General features: G+C 45.4%; 1 protein-coding gene across 9 annotated transcripts in view; it reads left to right on the top strand.

Annotated features, from left to right (window-relative positions):
• ST3GAL5 (ST3 beta-galactoside alpha-2,3-sialyltransferase 5) overlaps positions 1 to 21185 on the top strand; it is a 54524-nt gene extending 33339 nt beyond the window's left edge. For 3 of the 9 annotated variants that reach the window (XM_045079100.1, XM_045079099.1, XM_045079104.1), the window contains 5 exons: positions 3844 to 4187; positions 5103 to 5165; positions 8512 to 8698; positions 10214 to 10372; positions 15255 to 21185. In XM_045079100.1, the coding sequence (XP_044935035.1) occupies positions 3844 to 4187; positions 5103 to 5165; positions 8512 to 8698; positions 10214 to 10372; positions 15255 to 15503 (1002 nt within the window). In that variant the 3' untranslated portion in view covers positions 15504 to 21185. The other 6 variants (XM_045079103.1, XM_045079101.1, XM_045079105.1 and 3 more) reach the window with 5 other exon arrangements.
• Positions 21186 to 22579: the final 1394 nt, after the last annotated feature.

The following is a 22579-nucleotide window of genomic DNA, read 5'->3' as shown; positions in this document are numbered from 1 at the left end:
TCTGCAGATCTACACTCATGTAGCTAAGGTAAGCAGAGTGACCTGGGCTAAGTTTTTAGTCCAGGGACTTGCACCTCTAGACCGCTTTTTTCCTCTCCTCAGTGTTGGTCCCTTGCCCCAGACCATCCTCGAATATCGAAGATGAGGGAACTGAAGCCTTGACCTAGGGCTGGATGCTTTAGTCAAGGTTACACTGCTGGTTCATAGATCTAGAACTGTATCTAGCATCCAGGTCTTCTGATGGTTTTTTCCTAACCATTTACTGTGACAAAATATACACAGCATAAGATTTATTCCTCTTAAGCATACAGTTTTATAGCATCCGTGCATTTACACGGTTACATCACCCTCACCCCAGTCCAATTCTAGAACATTCTGTCACCCGAGTGAGTTTGCTCACCTGTTGTTCTCTGTCCCCACCCTCAGCAACCAGTCCCTGGCTGCCACTGACTGCTTGAGTTGTAACTGTGGTGTTCTTTCTGTGGCTTGGTTATTCAGATTCTGCCCTGCTGGTAGCCAGCGGAAGGTTCCAGATGACTAACGTGAGTTGAGGGTGGCAGTGGCTTTGCCCATGGTTGCTGTTCTATAATGGTACTCCAGTCTTCACATGTAATACCGGGGGCACAGAGTGGCCTGGTGAGGAGGAGAGAAGGACCAGCCTTTTCCAGACAGGAACTGAAAGTTTCATGAGGTAACTCATGGCTTACATTCACGTGGTTTGTGGCTGAGTTGGACTCCCACCGGGTTTGGTTAGCTCCAGCCCCCAAACTCTGCTTCAATCTCAGTGCTGTGCCCTGTCCCAGATGTAAAGAAAGAAAAGAGAACATTGCCTTTTACAAAGAATTATGCCATTTACTTATATTTTTGAGAAGTATTGTCCTCAAAAGTATGCAGTAGAAACAAAAGTGGAGACTTTGTTGAGGAAAATTACTTTGATTTTTTTAAATACCCTTCAGTGAATTTTCACATCATGGTCTCCTGTGGCAGATGGCCACCTCACTGACAACTGGAACTACCAGCCGTTTGTTTAGTCTTAGTTGTGGGTGGCCAGTGAGCTCAGCCTGGAAGACTTGTAAAAACCGAAGCCCTCATTTCCATGCCTTGGTTTGAGAGGAGTAGGAGTTCCTGTATCTTTGCGAGAGCCTCCGGTTCTCTGCACCCCCACTGTGGCCCTCACCCTGGACGAATGCCACCTAGACCTCTCCACGTCCTTCCTCTCTGGCCTGCTTTGGCTCCCAGCTTTGGAGCTTTCTGTAGCAGGAGGAAGAGGAAGGTCACAGTCCTTTCTTTGTCATGGCTCCTCGAGAAACGCTTCTCCTCCCCAGGCTGCCCCTTGAAGCATGGAGGAGGCAAGAGAGAGGCTGGACCAGCTTCTCATTAGAAGAAACGATCCCCAGGGCTTTCTCAGGGCTTCTAACACGTCTCTAGATGAGATGAAACAGAAGGAGAAAAAGAACTTCTGTCACTGTAGATGGTTCCAGTGGCCTTTCGAACATTCATTCCTCCTGGGATTGTTGTGTTGCAAGCTGCTGTGAGAGAGTCACGGTCGGAGGGTGCTTACCAAGCCTTGTGCTCTTCTCCTAGCCTAGAAAATTAAATTTGAAGCCTGAAATGGAGCTCTTTGCCAGAATGGAAATGGAATGAAATTTCTCTCCTTCCAAATGAAACTTCTAAAGAGGAAATTTGGCAGCCCAGGAGAGCCGAGGCCAGTTTCCTGGCGCAGTCACCTACTGCTCTTTCCAGTCGTGCGCCGATCACAAAGCTGCTCTGGGTTCCTCCGGGTCCTTCTCAGATGCTCATTTCTGTCCTCGGAGATCTGCAACAGCAGATGCTTGACATGTCATTCTACAGCGAAGGATTCAGCCTCTTGTTCTCTAAGACTTGCTGTTGTAACCTTTAGGCCTCTAGTCTCGAGACCGACGTGGGTCCTGTGGGTGGCCCTCTGTTCACCCTGCCCCCGCTGACAGGGTGGCGAGTCTCTGCGGGCTGCGGAGTGACGTGGGCTGGGCCTTCCTTGCTGGTGCTGCTCGTGGTCACGACTGGTCCTTGCACAGCTTTCCCGGTGATACTCATGAAGATGCCAATTTGTATCTAATCTCTTATTCTTAGTGGTGGTGTTTGCTGCTCTGGGTAGACAGAGACTATGGTTTTAGGCATCTGGGAAGTCATCAGACTTCCAGGTTAGAGCACCAGCGCAGCCCTCTTACTGGTTATGCCACCTTGAGCCCACAGAGTGAGAGGCTAACGACCATACTGTAAGGTGTGGGAGGCTAACGACCATACTGTAAGGTGTGGGAGAGTCAGTAATGGGAGACCATGACCATGACTGTGACCATGTGTAGTGTCTGCAGCATCTTCTGTGCCCAGAGAATATCATTTCCCCTTTCCAGAAACGGGACCACATCCTCAAGATGCAGACTGTGTGCTCTTCCCAGGTACTGATAACTCTTTGAAGCTGTAACTCAAAAAGGGAGGAGCAGGGGGCCTTCTGCTATAATAAGATAGATGTTTTCCTCCAAAAATATTTATTATATAGGAACCAGACAATAGAACTAATAAAACTTTGAGAAAAAAACATAGTTGGGGCATATATTTAAAACAATATGCAACAATAATCATTCTCATAATAGTATAGACACAGTTTAGAAAACACATTCAATCCTAAAAATAAATACCCCAGGAACTCTGGGACTTCATACACCCATGCACGCATGCGTGGGCATGTGCATGTTGTGTGGGTGTGGGTGTGTAAGTGTGTGATAGTAGCCTGGCGGGAGGAGGGGAAAGGCAGGGCCAAGGCTACTGAATGTGGAGAAAAGGACAAAAGGCACAGTAATGAGGGGGAGAACTTCCAGCCAGGCGGTTGCGAGGCAGCATCTGGCTAGACTGAGGCAGGAGGAAGCCCTGGGGTGAGTGGGCCTTTGGACCATGTCCCGTCGCAGGGTGCTTCGTTCAGCTGGGCGACTGTACTTGGCCTTCAGCGGTCATTCCTTATGGAGGCAAAGCATTAACGTGCAGGGAAATTCATGTACAAAATCGAGACCACTTCTATGTTGACATGACATTGTGCCCTGATTACATTTAGAATAACTTGCATTCCAGACTCTATGAAGCTCATTGCCCAACTGATAAATCAGCCTGTTTCTCTTTCTGCTAGATAAGAGCCTGAAATATAAAATTTTATCAAATTGTGGTTAAAAAATAATAATAAAACTTACCATCTCAACCATTTTTTAACATCCAGTTCGGCCCTGTTAAGTGTGTTCACATTGCCATGGAATGGATTTCTAGCAGCTTGCAGAATCGAAACTGTGGACCCATCAAACAGTATTTCCCCATTTGCGCCTACCCCCCGCTCCCTGTCCCTGATAACCATCAGTCTACTTTCTGTTTCTACAAATTCTGGTACTTTAGAATTTGTAAGTGGAATCAGTCCTTTTGTGACTGGCTTATTTCACTTAGTATAACGTTCTCAAGGTTCATCGCTGTGGTAGCATGTGACAGGTTTTATAAAACATGAGATGCTTCAAAGTATGTTATCTCACCCCAAATTAATTTGGGGAACTAGCTTGGGCTAGGGGTAGGAAGTGGGGGTACGAGGACGTGCTTTCCTTATATAATGAAGTAAGGATTCTTGTTGAGTTTAGCTCCCTGTCCTGTGACTCTCCCAGGTTATTTCTTTCCATCTCTGAGCATCAGTTAACTCGAAAAAGCAGACATTTTGTGCTGAAAGACAGGAATCAACAGGGAGCTCTGTCAGACATCACAGGACACAGTGTGTAAGAGGATATTTCTAATGCCTGAGAGGTTTTCCCAACTCAGACTGATGCGATTTCATTCCAGAGAGCTCAGAAGTACGCTCAGCAAGTCTTGCGAAAGGAGTGCCGACCCAAGTTCGCGAAGAAGTCCATGGCCCGGTTGTTTGAGCACAGGTACAGCCCGGACTTACCGCCTTTCGTGAAGGAGGCCCCCAAGGTGAACGAAGCCGAGTACAAGTATGACCCGCCTTTTGGTTTCCGGAAGTTCTCCAGTCAAGTCCAGACCCTCTTGGAGATACTGCCTGAGCATGACCTGCCTGAACACTTGCGAGCCAAGAGCTGTAGGCGTTGTGTGGTTATTGGAAGTGGCGGAATCCTCCACGGACTAGCGCTGGGCCACGCCCTGAACCAGTTCGATGTTGTGATAAGGTACATGCGCTCACCCCCAGGGTCCACCTCACTGCTGTTGGTTCGCGTCGCACCAGCGACAGGAAAGGATGCAGGGATCACCAGTCCCTGCCCACAGGGGGCTTACTGCCTGAGAAATGATGGATGCCCCCGAAACACGAACTGATTGGATGCCCCACACTGTGCCACACTGACCCTAATTTGGCAGAACCTTTGCAGAGGAGGTGAGGTTTGGAAGGCTGGGTAGATTCAGGAGGAAGCCTGAGCTAGGCAGGACCAAGAGGGGGTGCACCGTGTGGGGGATGAGTTGGTAGGATGCCTGGCTTTGGGGAGCAGGGCTGCGTATGGGTGCGCCCTGCAAGGCAGGGCTGGTGGGGACTTAGGAAGCACATGGTCTGAACTCCACTCATCCTAGATTCTTTCTGGTTTCGCTGGCTAAAAATTGTTTCCCTTATAAAAGGAAAATATGTTCATTCTTGAAGATTAAAAAAATCTAGAAAAAGATAAGGAAGAAAATAACCCCTCGGAGCCCAGATAACCAACCATTATGAATTTGCTGGGGTTTTTCCACTTTCGTTCTATAGACAGACTAATGAGTACATTTATATTCTTACCAAATGGTTTGCTTTTTTAATATAATAATGAACAGTTTCTGAGGCCATTAAATAGTTCTTGGAAAATTAACTCTTCCAAGTGTTTGATATTACTTTAAATGAGACTATTGTAAGCAATTTGGCAGTTCTCCTATTGCGGAATATTTTGAATTTTTCAGTTTCTTTGTTATTGTGAAAATGCCTTACATAGCTCAAACTTATGTCTTTATCTCTGATTATTTCCTTGGAAATAATTATAAGAATTTTTAGAATTGTTATCTTAAAGATGCTTGGATGTTTTTAAGGTTCTTGAGATGTCGTAATAAATTCTCTCTATCTGAAGGATGCGCCAAACCAGGAGTACAGTGCCCGCTGGGTCTTCATCAGATTTGCTGAGCCCGAATGTGTGAGTTTGAAGGCAGGAAAGGCTAGGGCTGGGGGTTTCGAGGTTGTGGTTAACACATTCAGTGTGTGGGCCTGTTGTGAGGCAGAGAAAGTGGAAATGGACACTAATGCATTTCCAAGGGGTATACTGAAAAAGTAAATTATGGGACTTTCTGGCAGCTTGCTGGTTAACATCAGAGGACCACCGGATTTCTAGTCTGGGGTTTCTTAGGCATTAGTGGAACTGCTGTCAGGAATGGAAGTAGTTGGGGAAAATCTCTGGTTAGTGAGGAGGATGACAAGATCCATTTCAGACATGGTGTGTTCACGTAATGCCTTTGTCCCCAGTAGCTGTGATTTCCAAGTTTCTTACCTGTCTTGGGCCTCTGTTTCCTCATCTGGAGGCAGTAACAGTATGCATTTTCTAGCCTCACCATGAAGACAACATGAGTTCACAGACGTAAAGCACTTAGAACTTAGTGTAAAGCATTTAATACTGGGCATGGGCTAATTGCTCAATAAATGGTAGCACCTATTTTTGGAGAATGTGTACGAAGGTAGGGAGCACAAGAAGAGGGGGCAGGGGCCGTAGGGTGTTTGTAGAAAGAACCAGACTGTGTTAAGAGCCAAGAGATGGAGGAAATGGGTAAGACCTTGGTTTAAAGGCAAAAGGGTTGCGGTAGGCCCCAGTGGTCAGAAAGCAGGCATGGCATGAGGTGAGGGAGTAGGAGTGGGGTTGGGCTTTGAGGACTGTAAAGGTTGGGTTAAAGAAGGCGGTAACCGCTGCCTTGCGCTGGTTGCTTTCCGTGGGCCAGACACTGTGTCACGTGCTTTAGAGCTTCTCATTCCTCCGTGAAGCTATCACTGTTAGTGTCACCGGTGAGGACACTGAGGCACTAGAGGGCCCAGGGTCCAGGCCAGATGCCAGCCGTCCAGACGCACGGTCAGAGGCTTTCAGCACCTAATCCCGGGCCCCGTGCGCGCAGCTGAAAGGTGTGTGTGCCGGCAGACAGGGCCCTGTGCTCCCCCACCGTGTGTGACTCATATGGGAAGAGAGGAGACAACCTGGGGGGGCCAACGGTGCGCACTCTGGGCTAGAAGAGGGATGTGGCGGGGGAAGGCAGGGGGCCCTGCAAAGCAGTGGGATTGGGTGCTTCAGGGAGGAGGCAGGCAGGGCGAAGGTGAGTTGGAGCCTCACCCTGGCAGGAGGAGTGTTCCCAGCACGCCGGGAAGGCGCACACATGAGTGTGTCTTTCCACTGTGTCGGCTTTATTCAGTCATAGAGCAAAGTTAAATCACTGTCAGAAAGCAGGTTCAGGATTCCAAACTCAAATGACTGTTCACCATGTGATTAAACTTGGCTTCTGACGGAGCATACAGACAAGCCACACAAAAAACAAGGTAAACAGAAGGGCACAGGGAGTGAAGGAACCAAATGTGAAGTCGGTCTGTGGGCGCGCGGTTGAGATAAGGCCTCGGTCACGTCCAGCTCAGCTCTGGGCACTCCCTTCTTCCGATGTTCCAGCAGGGAAGGCGCTCGGTTCTGCTCAGACATCAGTCAGGCGGAGCCTTCAGTGGCAGTTACCTTTTTTAAGTGGTCAGATAGAGCGGGGTCAGGCCTGAGGCGTCTGATAGTTTGCTGCCAAAGTCCTCCCCCTTTAAAGGGGTTAAATTCGTCTTGGGGCCCTGCAGACCGCCTGTGGTTCTGCTCCTTAGCAGTCCTGGGGGGTCAGCTGACTCGGGTCCCGGTGATCTCTCCTAGCTGCTCTACCTTTACGTGCCCGCATCATTGCTAGACTCCAGGCCCTGCCTGACGTGAGAGACACTACTTTGCTCTCTCCAAGGAGAGTGGAGCTGAGAGAGTGGGCAAGGGCCAGGAGGGTAGCCTGACCAGTGGTGGCCCACATGTTACCAGACTAGGGAGTGTGGACTTCATACGTGGCCACTGGGAGGCCACTGAGTGCCGGGGACAGAGACATGGTGGCTTAGCCTGATTATGAGGGAGAATATCAGTTAAGAAGCTGCATGTTGTGAGGGAGTAACCTTTAGGTTTAAAACAATTCCAAATTTAACAGAAAAGTTGCAGGAATAGTACAAAGACCCTTCCATTCACCCTTCCCCCCACATTATCCAGCTGGTAACTTTATCACAGTGCTTTATGATTTTCTCTCTATCTATACTATTATCCTTTTCTGAAACCTTTGATAGTCAGTTGCAAGTATCAAGCCCCTTTATCCCTAAATAAATCCATATGCATTTCCTAAGAATAAAGACATTCTATTCTAGAACTACAGAACCACAGAACAGTATGCAGAATTAGGAAATGAACACCGAAAAAATACAGGTTCTATATATGTACTTATATAATGTCCTTTATTTTAAAAAAGAAGAGGGGCGCCTGCTTGGCTCAGTTGTTGAGCATCTGCCTTCGGCTCAGGTCATGATCCCAGGGCCCTGGGATCGAGTCCCACATCGGGCTCCCTGCTCAGTGGGAAGCCTGCTTCTCCCTCTCTCACTCACCCTGCTTGTGTTCCCCTTCTCCCTGTGTGTCTCTCTCTGTCAAATAAATAAATTAATTTTAAAAAGTAATATTAAAATAAAAATTAAAAGGAAAGGTGGGGTGGGGTGGATAACTGCCTCAGGGGCATGCCTTTCATTTGGTCTCCTGTGTAATAATATCTTTTGATAATCCAGAGGTAGGTAGGTATCAGATCTAGAAGAAGGGGCAGTAGAATAGAGAAGAAAGCTGAGATCCAGGTGTGATAATACGGATGTGATAACACAAGTGTGATAATACAAGGGAAGAACCAAACAGACTGTGAGATTACTAAACTCTTTAACTAGGTGGGTGGTGGTGCTTTCAAAAGAATTCTTAGAATCTGCTCCAAAACTATGACACTGGGAAGAGCCTTTGTTGATCTGACAGTTGTTAAGTGTCCCAAGTCCTTGCTCTAAGGATGCACTTGGGCCTGATGCCCTCCTTGGTACCAACCCTGTCTCTACAATTGTGGTTTGGGTCTGCCTCGCCTGGTTTCTCAGTTTGCTTTCTGATTGCCTTTCTGAAATTCTGGCAAGAACCCTTAATATCTGAGCACAGCGGGAAGCTTTCAAGGAAACATTACTGATGCCCAAAATATAATATGTTGGGGCTTAAAATGGCAAGATTATTTGGAATTGCTTGACATTCATAGAGGAGGTGTGGGTGTCCCTCGGGGACTCGAGGCTGCGGGAGGGAGGCCTTACCCCCCAACCCACAGCTCACTCCCAGCCCTATAGACATGCGAGGGACGCAAGGAAGGGATCATGCCCGATGTGATGAAGTAGTTGATGGCTTGCTTTGTCTATCTTTGTCTTTTTTATTCAAATAGGTTAAACAGTGCACCAGTTGAAGGATATTCGGAGCATGTTGGTAATAAAACTACCATCAGGATGACTTATCCAGAGGGTGCGCCACTGTCTGACCTTGAATATTATTCCAATGACTTGTTTGTTGCTGTTTTATTTAAGAGTGTTGACTTCAGCTGGCTTCAAGCAATGGTAAAAAACGAAACCCTGGTAAGCACTAGAAATTCAGCTCTCCAGTGTTCTTTCACAAAAAGTGGAGGGGTCTCTAACTGTAATTACAGACTTCTATTTTTAAACAAACACAGTGGAATGTATACAGTTGACCCCTGAACAGCATGGGTTTGAACTGCATGGGTCCACTAGTACACAGATGGTTTTTGATAAACACAGTGCAGTACTGTAGAGGCATTTTCTCTTCCTTTTGATTTTCTTAATAATGTTTTCCTTTTTCTAGCTTACTTTATTGTAAGAATACAAAAATACATACCCAAAATATGTGTTAACTGTTTATATTATCGGTAAGGCCTCTGGTTAGCAGTAGGCTACTAGTAGTTAAGTTTTTGGAAAGTCAGAAGTTCTCTGTGGATTTCAGCTACTCAGGGAGGAGATGGTGGTGCCTGTAATCCCCACGTCACTCAAGGGTCAATTATACTTTTGTGTTGTCTTTTAATACCTACTGCCTTTGTAGAAACCGTCAGTACTCCTTTTTGAGAACTACTTTCAGAATTTAAGATTGAGTCACATGGAAATTGTGATCATCACTTAATGGGAATATCAGGTTTTGGACCAAAATTGTTATTACTGCTCACCTACCTTGTTCGCCAGGTTTGAATTTACATGTCTTTTGGCTAATCCAGAAATTACATTTACTGGGATGAATATAAACCATTATTGCGGATTTTCAAAAGGATATATGTAAAACCTCTAGGAATGTTCCCCAAGAGATTGTTGGAGGAAATGCACCGAATTCCAGAGGGGCAGCTGTTGAGGAAATGGCCTGCATAAAGTCGGCCATATTCCCTTTTGTTTGTTATAATAATTGATCATATTATTTTATGATCGCCCCACCCATTATGCTGAAGTAAATTTCAGAGGTCAACGGTCACATTTATTGATGCACATAAAAACTAGCTTTCTGTAAAGTTCATAGGATATATTAGACTTTTCATATAAGCACCATCTGATGGAGAATTTGTCTGCAAAGCCTGATATAGCTTGTCATGATCTTCTGGATTTTCCATTGGATAGAAGTTGGTCTAGTTGGAAGATGAAGCACGTGGGAGGTGACTTGCAGTCAGTTACCAGGAGACTTCACAGAACTAGGAACTAGACCAAGTCAGCCGAGGGAGGATGCAGGGGGAGGGTCTGATCTAAGTGGGACACTCATGGCACTTAAATACCCTTAAATTAGATCTGTTCACCTGTTCACATGCTTTTTGGGGTTGTTCCCTGGGGAATATCTTCTCCAAACAAACCAGAGCTGGTTCTGCCCTTCCTCTCCTTGTCCAGTGCCACCTTCGTAAACCAGGTCCTTTGGGGTTGCTCCTCTGAGTGGGGGCATCAGATGCGTCCATCTCAGGGACTGTGCTGTGGAGTGCAGCCCCCCAGCCCACATGGGGTCCCACCCACATCTCCTGGGCTGCTTAGCAGGGGTGCATGCTCGCCTTCTGATGGCAGGAGAGCTTTATTCAGTCCCCCTAATGATTGCTTGCTTTCTTCCCTTAGCCATTTTGGGTGCGGCTCTTCTTTTGGAAGCAGGTGGCAGAAAAAATCCCACTACAGCCGAAACACTTCAGGATTTTGAATCCAGTTATTATCAAAGAGACTGCCTTTGACATCCTTCAGTACTCGGAGCCCCAGTCAAGGTTCTGGGGCCGAGATAAGGTACTTCTGTTGCAATGGAAAGTTAACTGTTCGTCTCCGTGTTGAAAGGGAGACCTCCGTACAAATTTCACATAGGCTCAATTATATCCCCAGAAGCATCTCCCAGTGTAGAAACGTAGTCAGTGATCACAGGCTCGGTGCGTGTTGGCTGTTCTGCATCTTGATTTCAAGGCCCCCTTAGTGTTTACTTGGCTTCTCCCTTGGTGACTCATCTCCTTCGTATAGTCCACATGTTAACATCTTGATCACTGAGATACTATTTAAGGTGTTCTGATCCTGGGACTCCAGAGTGAAAGGCACTTTGGTGGTCTGGAAAGTTCTTTACATTTTTAGCTCTGGGCTGCTCAAGTCAGACTTGACCTTTACCATCACTTTAGAGGTGATGGTAAGTAAAGTTTGCCCCCTAGAGCAGTGTTTTCTGTTGATGCTTGGGTCCCATCCCAAACTTTCTATTTAACTGTTCTCTCCTATGGTCTGTACTTTGGGATTTTCAAAGTCCCCTGGGCAGTTTTATTTTGCAGCCTAATTTGAGAACCTCTGTGCCCTCTATAGTTCTTTCACTGCAATAGAAATTCTCTTCCCGCAAAGCTGGTGCTGATACCGGAAGGATGGCAAAGCCTTTATTATTGGTTTCTTGTGAGTTGAATAGCTAAGCCTGTGTCTTTAAAAATAACCTTTTTAAAAGCAGTGGAGATCATCTTTAAACTTTTGTTTTTAAGATTTTATTTATTTATTTGACAGAGATCACAAGTAGGCAGAGAGGTAGACAGAAAGAGAGAGGGGGAAGCAGGCTCCCTGCTGAGCAGAGACCCTGATGCGGGGCTTGATCCCAGGACCCTGGGATCATGACCTGAGCTGAAGACAGAGGTCTTAACCCACTGAGTCCCCCAGGTGGCCCCCCCCTTTTTTAAATGCAGAGTTTAAACTCATGACCCTGAGATCAAGACCAGAGCTGAGATCAAGAGTTGGGTACTAAACTGACTGAGCTACCCAGGCCACCTGCTTCTTAAACTTTTAAGCAAAATCTCTGTATATAAAGGAAAGCAAGGAATTTAGAAGTGGGGGTGAGGCACTTCTTACACTGGGGGCCTGAGATATTGTGTAGCAGATACCTGGGGCTGGTAGGGTCACTATTTGCAGACACTGAATTAGACTCTTAGATGTGGTCAACCAGTAAGCAGTAGACAGATTGGCAGGTTCTTCTGTTTTCCCAATAAATCAAATTCTCTCTTTCTCTCTTTTTTTAATGATTTTATTTATTTGAGAGAGAGAGCATGAAAGAAGAGGAGGAGCAGAGGGAGAGGGAGAATCAGGCTTCCTGCCAAGCAGGGAGCCCAGTGTGGGACTCGATCCCAGGACCCTGAGATCATGAGCTGAGCCAAAGGCAGACACTTAACCAACTGAGCCACCCAGGTGCTCCCCCAACCATGAATCCAATTCTAATTTAAAATGTTCTTTAAAACACCTCTGTAAATCTTGAAGCATTCTGTGCTTACTAGGAAAAACAAATCCCTAAATAGGCTCCTTAAAACAAAAACTAGTTCTTTGTGCTACTCCAGTAACAGTTAACTCCAGCTCTGGCTACAGCCTGAGACATGACTGCCCAGCTCACTGGGAGCACAGCTGAAGCTCTTCCCTTAGCAGGCCACCATTTTTCTCAGGTACTCTGCCCTCCCGGGGGCTCTCCTGCTGCTCTGTCTGTGGGGAGGCCGAGAGGGCCATGTAGGTTCTGCCCACTGCAGGAGCATGTCCAGGACCAGTGTTTCTGGTCAGGCGGCTGTGCTGTTTCTATCTCAGAGGAGAGCACCTCTGCCTCTCACCAGCAGCTGGTAGGGTCTGTGATTGGATTCATCATATAATACATTGCTTTATGGGGTGCCTGGACTGCTCAGTGGGTTAAGCCTCTGCCTTCAGCCCAGGTCATGGTCTCAGGGTCCTGGGATCAAGCCCCGCATCAGGCTCTTTGCTTAGCGGGGAGCCTGCTTCCCCCCATCCTCTCTGCCTGCCTCTCTGCCTACTTGTGATCTCTCTCTCTCTGTCAAATAAATAAATAAAATCTTTAAAAAAAAAAAAAAAAGTGGCTTTGCTGCGTTTCCCCACATGGGAACACATAGGATTCCCCAAGGACACGAACTTAAAACTTTTAATGTAACTGTTAACATCAATTATAACAAAACAGTTTTTAAGAAAAGAGGACTTTGGCAAGATTCTGAAGTTACAGAGAGTTTTCACTATCCTTAGATTTCTGTATCTTCTCAACTACTCTGTGTCTTTATTAAATTTCACAGTATTTTTTAAACATAAATGCTCATTTGTGGTTTGTAGGTAGATTTTTATTTTTAAGAAATGAAATTAATTTTTTTTTAAAGATTTTATTTATTCATTTGAGAGAGAGAGGGAACGAGCAGTGGGGGAGGGGCAAAGGGAGGAGGAGAAACAGGCTTCCTGCAGAGCAAGAAGCCTGATGCCGGGCTCAATCCTGGGACCCTGGGATCATGACCTGAGCTGAAGGCAGACACAATCAACTGAGCCACCCAGGCGCCCTGTAGGTAGTTTTATTTTAAAAGTAACCTTTAAAAAATTAGGAGATTTAATTACATGAAATATGAAGTTACTGAACAGCAAAAGATATCAGAAACAACACAAAATAAGCAGGGCAAGTTTTAGCATATATATGATAAATACTCTCAAAGCATATAAGATCTTATTAAATCAAAAAGAAAAGATGGGCCAATGGAAAAAAAGTGGGGAAAAGATACATACAGACATTTCACAAAAGGAGAAATTAATACAGCCAAGAAATAACATGATAAAATGTTCAACTTCGGCAGGAATTAAATAAAAGTAAATTAGAGCCATAGTGACATTTTTCCCTATTTTCTTAGCAAAGATTTAAGGGCTAGGTAATGTCCTTGCTTGGCAGAAATACAGGTAGAATTACAAATTGGAGGGTAGTCTGGCAGTACTTATCAGCTTTAAATGTGAATGTGAACAGTTTGGACCCAACAATTTTACTCTAAAAATTTTATCATAAGAAAATTAAAGGGACACCTGGCTCACTCAGGTGGTGAGCGTGTGACTCTTGATCTTGGAGTTGTGAGTTTGAACCCCACATTAGATGTACAGATTACTTAAAAATAAAATCTTTAAAAAAGAGATAAAAGCAAAATCTACAAAGGTGGGTATTGTAGTATGTTCACCATAATGTTAACCGCAAAGGACTGAAAATGGCCTGAACATTTCTCATTAGGGGGGTGATTTAAACGTATTATGTATAACTGATGCAGTATTGTGTGAGTGTTAAGGATGCAGGAAAACTAATGGATAAGAAAACACCTCCATACTGTAATAAACAAGAAAATCAAGTTACCGAGCATGTATACTGTCCCATTTTTGTTTAAAAGTAAAAATGTGTGTATAGAGATGCATAGAGAAAAGCTTCGAAATAAACAGCAAACTGGGCTTGCACGGACACACACGACTTTCCAGCAGGGAGGGAGGTCTGGTGGATGGGGGGGTGTGATCCTAGGGGGTCCGTTCTGGAAAGAGCATGCTCTGAGCGGTTCTTCATGGCTTCTGAGCTGCTCTCCATACACGGCCCCTTTCTCTGTGCAGCTGGTTTCACGTACTCCTTTTATAAACACTGATTGAGTTTTCCCGATTGGGCTAGGTACAGAGCCGGCCACAGGTAAGAGAGGACACTGCTTTAGGGTCCTGTGGCTAAACAGGAAGACATCTTCCTTTGGGTTAATTTCTCTTGTCTTCAGCAACTGTTGAGTTTCTTTTAAAGAGTGACGCAGATGCTTCACATCAAGGAGCAGAAAGTGGCTTTGAACAAATGATGAGTTCCGTAGAGCTTCCTTAACCCATTTAAACTATCAACTCTGAAGGGTTCACTGTTGTTCCAGTTGACGGAAAAGGAGAGTTGTTTCTGGAAGCCACAGACTCAATTAGGATGAATAAAGCGGGTACATTTACACCTGAAAAACTGTGCAACAGAGGGTGTCATTGTAGGTAACCGGTGGCCTTCAGGGAGTGCTTCTACTGCTGTAGGGCCTTCTGTACTTCTCTCTGCCCTGTGTACCGATTTTGCCCAAGACTGGGACAGAGATCCAGAAAGCACGATTCCAGATTGGCAAGGGGCAAAATAGCAGATGTGAGGGAGGGAGTGGTGATATCAGGATCCAGAACATTGAGACATTTGGCACACTAAGCTACAGTCAATAGGATACCTTTTAGAAGGAACAAATGTAGATACCCTTCATTTGTGCCTAAAAATTGCCCACACAGAGGGTGGGCAGAAACTGGCTTAGCAGCTGTCTATGTGAAAATGGCCTAGAAGCGTTATTTGCCAGGAAAGTAAAGGAGGGCCTTCGGTGGGATGTAGTTTCAGGTGAGAAGCGAGCACGGTCTTCGCAGGCAGAAGCGGAGGCTGCTCTGTTCTCAGGCAGAGGCCGTCCACAGGAGCCAGCAAGGAAGGGCCAGCCTCCAGAAACAAGTCCCAAGAAGGATGGTAGACAGTCCTGTGGACTTTCCTAGTTCCAGAGCAGAACTTATAGATACTCGTCGTGTCAGAAAGGAAGTGGACTTGCTTTGCAGTTCTGGTCATCACGTATTAGACCAGGAGGTAGAAGTCTTACAAAGAACACATTTTTATTTGGTGCAAGAGGACCTGCCAAGTCACCTCTTGGTGGTGTGTTCTAAGGTTTTCACATCACAGACCACGTTTCAGAGTCTAGATTCAGACTTCAGGATTCTGGGATCAATGAAACTGTGCGCTGTATAAAATGGCAGCCCCCGGCTGCGTCTGTGACCGACAGAACATGCGTGCCACTTAGAAAGCAGTGAATGGCTCTAAGCCTTGTCTTTTCCCCTTTTTCAGAATGTGCCCACCATTGGTGTCATTGCTGTCATCCTAGCCACGCACCTGTGTGACGAAGTCAGCTTGGCAGGCTTTGGATATGACCTCAATCAACCCAAAACACCTTTGCACTACTTCGACAATCTCTGCATGGCTGCCATGAACTTTCAAACTATGCATAATGTGACAACAGAGACCAGATTCCTCGTCAGGCTGGTCAAAGAGGGTGTGGTGGAGGACCTCAGTGGAGGCATCCATTGTGAATTCTGAGCACAAACAAACCTCATTCGACAATGCAGCTCCGACTCTGAGGGCTGGTTTTTCAGAGCCTTCTCCATGACTGCATCCTGCAAATCCTTTGAAGTGCAGTTGGTGTTTTTAACTTTTAATTTAAAAAAAAAAAAATGATAAGTTTCACTCTTCCCACTCTGTCCCCACTATTTATTTGAGGTCAGTGTTTTTGCACAACATTTTGTAAGATAATTTTGAGAACTGACTTGGAAAGACTTTTCAAAGAGACTTGTATGTAATGATGTTTTATTGTGTTTAAGAACGTTATTTAATTTGTAAAAACTCTGTCTGTGTCTACTGCACATAGAATGCCTGGTAACTGAGTGGAAGGAGAATGGAGGTCACTCCTTCCTTGAGAGCCCTGAATGCCAGATTCTGGTTCCCTGTCACTTTTTGGCGGGACACATGTCTGAGGCGCTTCCGGGATGACGTGCTCAGTAACTAAACCATGGGTACTAGGTCAGCCGTGCTGCTGCGTGAGGCCTGGGCAGGTCGGAGAAGTTCCCGGCCCCTCTCTGTCGGTCAGCCTTCTGCCAGAAGACTTGTTGCCGTCCACCAGAGGATCTGTCCCTGGCCAGAGAGGGACACAGAAGATATTTTCTGTATCTTCAGAATATACAAAGCCACCCTGGGCTGCAGAAGCAACTCTCTCCCCTGAAATGATGACAGCTCTTGAATTTCCCGAGAGGTTTTTTTGTTTTTTGGGGTTTTTTTACTGCCCTTCCAAAGCACTTAAATTAGTCGGTGGCTTATAAAATTTAGCACACAATCTCTGTCCTCCAGAGTTGTAGAAGGATAAACCCTTTCCAAGAATAGTCACATTTTCTGAAACACTGAAATAAAATCCTCCCAGTGTTATAAATTGCCTATTAAAAAAAAAAAAGTTTTTTTTTAAATGCCTACCTGGCGGTGTGTACCAGGTAGTGTGCAGGTCAAAAAAAAAAAAAAAATAGAATAAAAGCTTTTGAGGAGCTCTCATAGTCTACTTAATTTGAGCACTTAAAAAAAAAGAAAAGTCTGTAATCTCCCCGAAATGTCCTTGAATGCTGCTAGGTGGAGACATCAGTGGGGGATGCTGGCAGGGAGCCACAGTGGATGGTGCCTCATCCCGCCAGGGGGCCACACCCCAGACAGCTGGTGAGGGACTCTTGGAGAGATGTCAAGTGCCAGTGGCTTCCTCCCAGAACACAGGCTTGTTCGGGCTTCTGTCTTGGTCATCTGAGGGTCAGCAGCTACTTTGCTCCCTCCCTGCCCTGTCCAGTCCTCACCAGCGTTCACCGCTTCTGCGGTCCTGGTCCCTTGCAGCTCTGCTGTCTTCGGCATCTGCCCCCCACCCCCGCCCCACCCCAGCACACGCAGGGTGGGAGCCCTTCACAGCGCGCGCACAGGAGCCCTTGGATCTCTGGGGCCCTGGGGTCAAGCTCAGGTCAAGCCGACATCACCAAATAGTATTTCTCTGGATTGGTGACTTCACATTTTCTATGGATTTTGCTTTCTCTTTTACAAAACACTGTTTCAAAGAAAATACTTGGAAATGTTCGCCAGCTAAGTGACAGCATTGAAACTTGAGACTCAGGAAGATCGTCTGTGGCTGGCTGTGACTCAGGGAAGGCCAGCCCTTCCCTGCCCTAGCCCTCAGCTCCAGCCCCTCATCCTTCAGGGGCTACTTGAAACCTGATTTATTTATTTATTTTTAACAGTTTGAAGCCAGGGTTTGAACTTCCTTAGACAACTTCCCTGTGGGCTCACATGGACTCAGGTGCCACTGCCATGCTGGGCCGCCGGGAAGTGTGTGGCTCCAGGCCCAGCACCTGGCAGCTTCCAGCCCATGTCAGGCCTGGGCCTCTGCCCACGCCTCCTCTGTACATCTCTTGTTGCATCCTTACATGGCTTTTGCCAGGCCTCTCGCCTTTGAATTCCTAGCAGGGACGAAGTGCCCAAAGTGCATAAAAAAGCATACTTTTCTCAGAGAACTTTCGTGGTGTCCACCCGCCGGTTGGAGTTGACCGGAGACCATCTTCAAGAACTTGGAGCACTTTGGCAGCTGTGTGTTAGAAGTGCCTCCTGGGCTTTGCAGTTCCTTCTCCTTTACCCCAACCCCAACACACTCACCCTTAGGGGAACCCACCTCTAGGTGCTTCTGGATGTCACAGGTAGTGCGCCAATAACAGGCTTCATGTCACCCTCTGACTTCGTAGGTGCATGCACATCCCTCTCATGTGGCTGTGGTCCTTGATTTTGAGGCAACTGAGAGTAGCGTCCACATGTTCTGTATTTTAACATACATCTTACCAGAACTTTGGGCCACAGAAAATTTCAGTGGGTTGTATGGTTTGGGTTTTTTTTTCCTTTTTTCTTTTTCTCTCCTACAGAGAAGAGATTGTCTCCAGAAACCTAGGCTGGCCTTAGGAAAATGCCTGTGGACTGGATGAGTATCTCCCTATGACATGGGTCACGTTTTTAGGCAAAGCTGAATTGGATTTTCTAGACAACCTCATGCATTCTAGGTATTCCCCTTCCTTTCATGGCTCCTTTGTGTGGCACAGGGGTTTTCATTTCTCAAGAATATATCCGTAAGGCATTGGTGATGTCTGTTTTCACAGATTTGGGGGGTGTCATCATTTGTTGGGCCCATTAGTTAAAATAAGTTGTCAGACCAGCTTTTTGACTCATCTGCTCATGTTAAACAGGGATGAGCTCAGTGTAGTTTGCGTGACTGACACAGAGGCTCAGTTGTAAAAGAAAAAAAGTCGTCATGCCCCAGTCTCCTCAGGATATCGAAGATTTCTAAAACCAAGGACCACTTCGTTGTGGCTGTATTCCAACCCCAGTGCTCTGGGACTTGATTATCAATGGGATTGTTGACTTGGCCTTGTTACTGTCTCAAGAGACCCTTTTAGACCAGCATCATAGGAAGATTAAGAAATGGTGACTTATTCTCCTCCTTTGCAGGTTTACAGCACAGTGTGGTCTACCTTTTCATCTTTTCTCTGGGACCCTTCAATAAAGTCCATTGAGAAGGAAGAAAAGGACTAGTTCCTGTGAGTTAGCACAGTTGCCCCTGGAATGCAGTGAGCTTTTAGTAAGCTTGCAGAACCAGCAGGAACCGTGTGACACCCCGCCTCCCTTCCATTCACACGCGGTAACAAAATGCTTCTCTCAAACAAAGGAGCCTGTGTTTGCTGCCATGGGACCAATGCCTTCTTCCCAGGCACTGACCCTCCGGGAGGGCATGCCCAGATGACCACACACTTGCCTCGAAGACTGTTAACACAAAGGACAAAGGGAAGCTGGTCCTAGGACACAGAGCACCAGAATACACATCTTTCTCTGTCCTTCCCCACTTCCCAAGGTCATCGTAGGCCACGTGGATTTGCGTGCTCAAAACATGGTATTTATCTCCCTTTAATTACAACCAACACTCAATATAAGACTGAAGTAAATTAGGCAGGAGAACTATTCATTACATGTACACTTGCATGTCACGGACTAGAAATTAACGTCCCCCCACAAAGGAAATTGCAGTCTTGGTAGTTCAGCTTTCATTATAGAAATGATTAGATTTGACCAATTCCCAATATTAAATTTCAATTCACTGAACAGAGAAGAAAAGCACCCATCTTTAGAGGGCTACAGTAGAACAAAAAGTAAAGGCTATGAGATTTGGCTCTAACTTTTTATAAAAGCAGATCTCTCCAGTGAGCTGTGTCAGTGAAACATGCAGGAAGGGAGACAAGTTTACAAATTTCCTCTGGAAAGAAGTGGGCCGTCGGGTTTTGAGTTGGCCTTTGTGTGCCTAGAAAAGGAGTGAAGTGAATTGTCAGAAAATGCAAACATAAAAGAAATCGAATTTTCACTAGATACCCCACACACAGAAGCAGTGCTTGTAACGGATGATACACCAGAGATCTGGTAATTCCTAAAAGCAATGTATTTTCACTCTCCTGTTACCTGACTTAAGTTTTTTTAACTTCTTGAAGAAAATTGGTTCCAAGAAAAATTGATATTTAAAACAATGAGTTCATTTAAAATGTTGATTAGGTCCTTGACAGGAAAGACCATGCTACACTACCAGGCAGTGACGTGAATGTGACAGGTGACAGAAGACAGCATGGCAGTGAGGGCTAGTTGAAGGCGATTAGGGACAAGAGTCAGATGCAAAAGTCATTTTGAATGGGCTAGTTAACGTATCAAGATATCCTATCAGCCTGGTTCATTTGGGTTGGGAAGAAATTGACTATCAGCTCTAAAGCAATGAAAATTCGAGAGGACCTCTGTAATTAAGGGATGAACTCTCTAGAGACAAAATTTGTACTTTATTCCATCCATAGCACCTATAACAAGGCCTTGCCTATTCTAGAACACAGGTAACTAAAGCAGTAAATGAACACATCACTTTTTCTATATGTAATTGTCTTAGTGACTTAAATGAATCTTAAAAGAATATGCCAGAAGCTAAATAGGCCTGCTTACTGGCTATATACATATCCATACATTGCGGAAAACCAACTTATTACTGAGACTTCCAAAATAGGTGTGTGCCCTATCTTTTCAAAGACCTGCTGTATTGTTATGACTGATCATAAGAAGTTTATGGAGGTCTTCATCTCCGTTTCTGACATACCACTCCCTAAACCCTTGGAATTTCCCAAGTCTTGAGAATGATTAAGATGTTTTGTGTTATGTTAATGAGATGCCTTTTGGAAAGCACCTGAGGATGGGGACACCATAGGAAGCAACCAAGTGTGTTTCCGTGCCACGCACCCCAGACCTCTGGGGAATAGAGAGGGGCTGAAAATTACAATCATTCGCCAATGGCCAACGACTTAATCAACCATGCCTATGTAATGAAGCCTCTGAAAACCCCTAAAAGGATGGGGTTCAGAGAGCTTCTGAGCTGACAAACATATGGAGCCTGGGGAGAGTGGTTCACCTAGAGAGGACATGGAAACTCCCAGCCCTGTCCCTCCATACCCTGCCCAATGCATCTCTTCCATCTGGGTCTTCCTGAGTTCTATCCTTTTATAATAAACCAGTCATCTAGTAAGTAAAATGTTTGAGTTCTGTGAGGTGCTCTAGTAAACTAGTCAACCTGAGGAGGGGCCTTTGGAGATCTTTGATTTATTGGCCGGCTGATCAGAAATAGAGATAACTCCCAGGGCTTGGTGCTTTGCATCCTGAATTGGAGGGGTTCACTGGAACCTCCAATTTGTTAGCCAGTTAGGCGGAAGCCCAGGTGACAATCTGAGCTTGGGACTGGTGTCACAAGTGGAGAGGGCACTTGTAGGACTGAACCCTCAAGACCTCTAGGATCCGAGGCTGTCTTCCATTGGATGGTGTCAGACTGGAGTTGAATTCTCGCACACCCTGCCAAGGTTGGAGTGTCACCTGTTGGAGGTGTGGGGCATTGATTTGGATGATCAGAACACAAAAGACCTGCCAAAGTGTATCAAAGTGTGGATGTAGGGGTTGGTGTTTCACACTGTAATAGGGAAGGTTTTGTGTCAAAGGGTTTATGTTTTGTATTCATGGCAGTCAGTTTATTATATAGAATTTGGAAACCAAGATAATATACCTCCATTGTATGTATGTACATATTTGTCTGCCTTTTTTGTTGTTGTTGTTATACATCATTTACTTGATAAAGCCTATTTAAAAAGACATAATTACCAAAGATCTGATCATTTTGAGTTATGTGCTCTTGTCTTTAAAATAATGGTGGACAAAAGGCTTCTTGACTGAGGCTTTGTTCTGGAGTGGTTTGCTATTCCAGTGTGATGTTCCTATGAAGAGTGACTGAGATTCAACACACACACACACACACACACACACACACACACACACACACCCCAAACAAGCAAAATTAGATTCTAGTCCAAACTAAGAGTCTTGTTCTAAAATGAAAGGTTGAGTGGACTGTTATAGTCCTGGCCTTTCCCTCTCCATCTTTTGCCTGTGGCTCATCTATGTCAATTTACAAGCTTGACCTCAATTTCAGAACGTGAGTGCATTGCCAACCCTGGGAGTGAGCTGAGGAGAGGTCAGAAGGACGGGCCCCCATCTTTTGCCAACTTCACATCCTCTCCCCACCCAGCCACCACTAGGCACACGGGCGATTGACAGGGAATGAGGAAATGTCCAGTACAAACCCTGGCTTCACAGATGAGAGTCTCCTGTAGGCTTCATGCACACTGACTGGGCACCCCTCATCTGGAAGCAGTAGCAGGTCTCAGTTCCAGCTGTCCTGTTCAATTAACAGGTCAAATGACCTGATTCTTACTTTGGACAATATAATCACCAAACTTATTATTTTACATACTTATTCCTAGAGACCTATTTTGTGTTTCTTAAAAGTGTGTATCAGGACATTTGGAGCCACTTTCAGAAGGGGTGACTTCTGACCACTTTCATCTCAGCCTGCAGCTACATCAAAGCCTTTCCAGAATCTTCCCCAGGTCTCTCTCCATAAAAAGCCAATCCTGATTTTCTTCCCTGCTCCCTTCTTTCTTTCCATCTCCACCCCGTGTTTATGTCCTGTATTGAACAATGATTTGGCTTTCCTCCAACTAGAAAGAATCTTCCCTTTCAGGAAGACAACAAAAATTGAGCTGACAATCAAAGAGATTCTGGCCAGGGGCAGGGAGCAAAGACCACCACCTCATTTCTACTTGTCAGATGTCATAATTTCCTATAGAAACAAAGGATGGTCCAGTTTTTGTTGTCTAATTTTGAACACTCCTAAAATAAGATTTTAAGTATTATTTAAAATTAAAATACAAAATAGAAGAAGAGCTTATTTAGATAATTTTTTCTTTTCTTCAGCCTTTTTGAAGTCTTCACATAGTAGAGATGTGATCTCCTTTACGACACAAATTTGTATTTAAATAGCCCTTTGGCCCTCCTACCTATGCCTTAGAAAAATACAAAACCTTTATTCAGACCCATGGATCGCACTTTGTTACAAGAGAGCAAGAAGAGGAAAGCATTTTGAAGAGTTCACCCTATGAACAAGTGGCCCCAAGTTGGTGTATCCTCAAGTATGGTATTGTGGGGTT

The sequence above is a fragment of the Mustela putorius genome, unplaced genomic scaffold (assembly GCF_011764305.1).
Source record: "Mustela putorius furo isolate JIRA1106 unplaced genomic scaffold, ASM1176430v1.1 tig00000281_pilon_pilon_pilon, whole genome shotgun sequence".
In the NCBI taxonomy this organism is placed as follows: Eukaryota; Metazoa; Chordata; class Mammalia; order Carnivora; family Mustelidae; genus Mustela; species Mustela putorius.
Note: the sequence above shows the minus strand (reverse complement) of the source record. Positions and strands in the feature narration are given on the sequence as shown.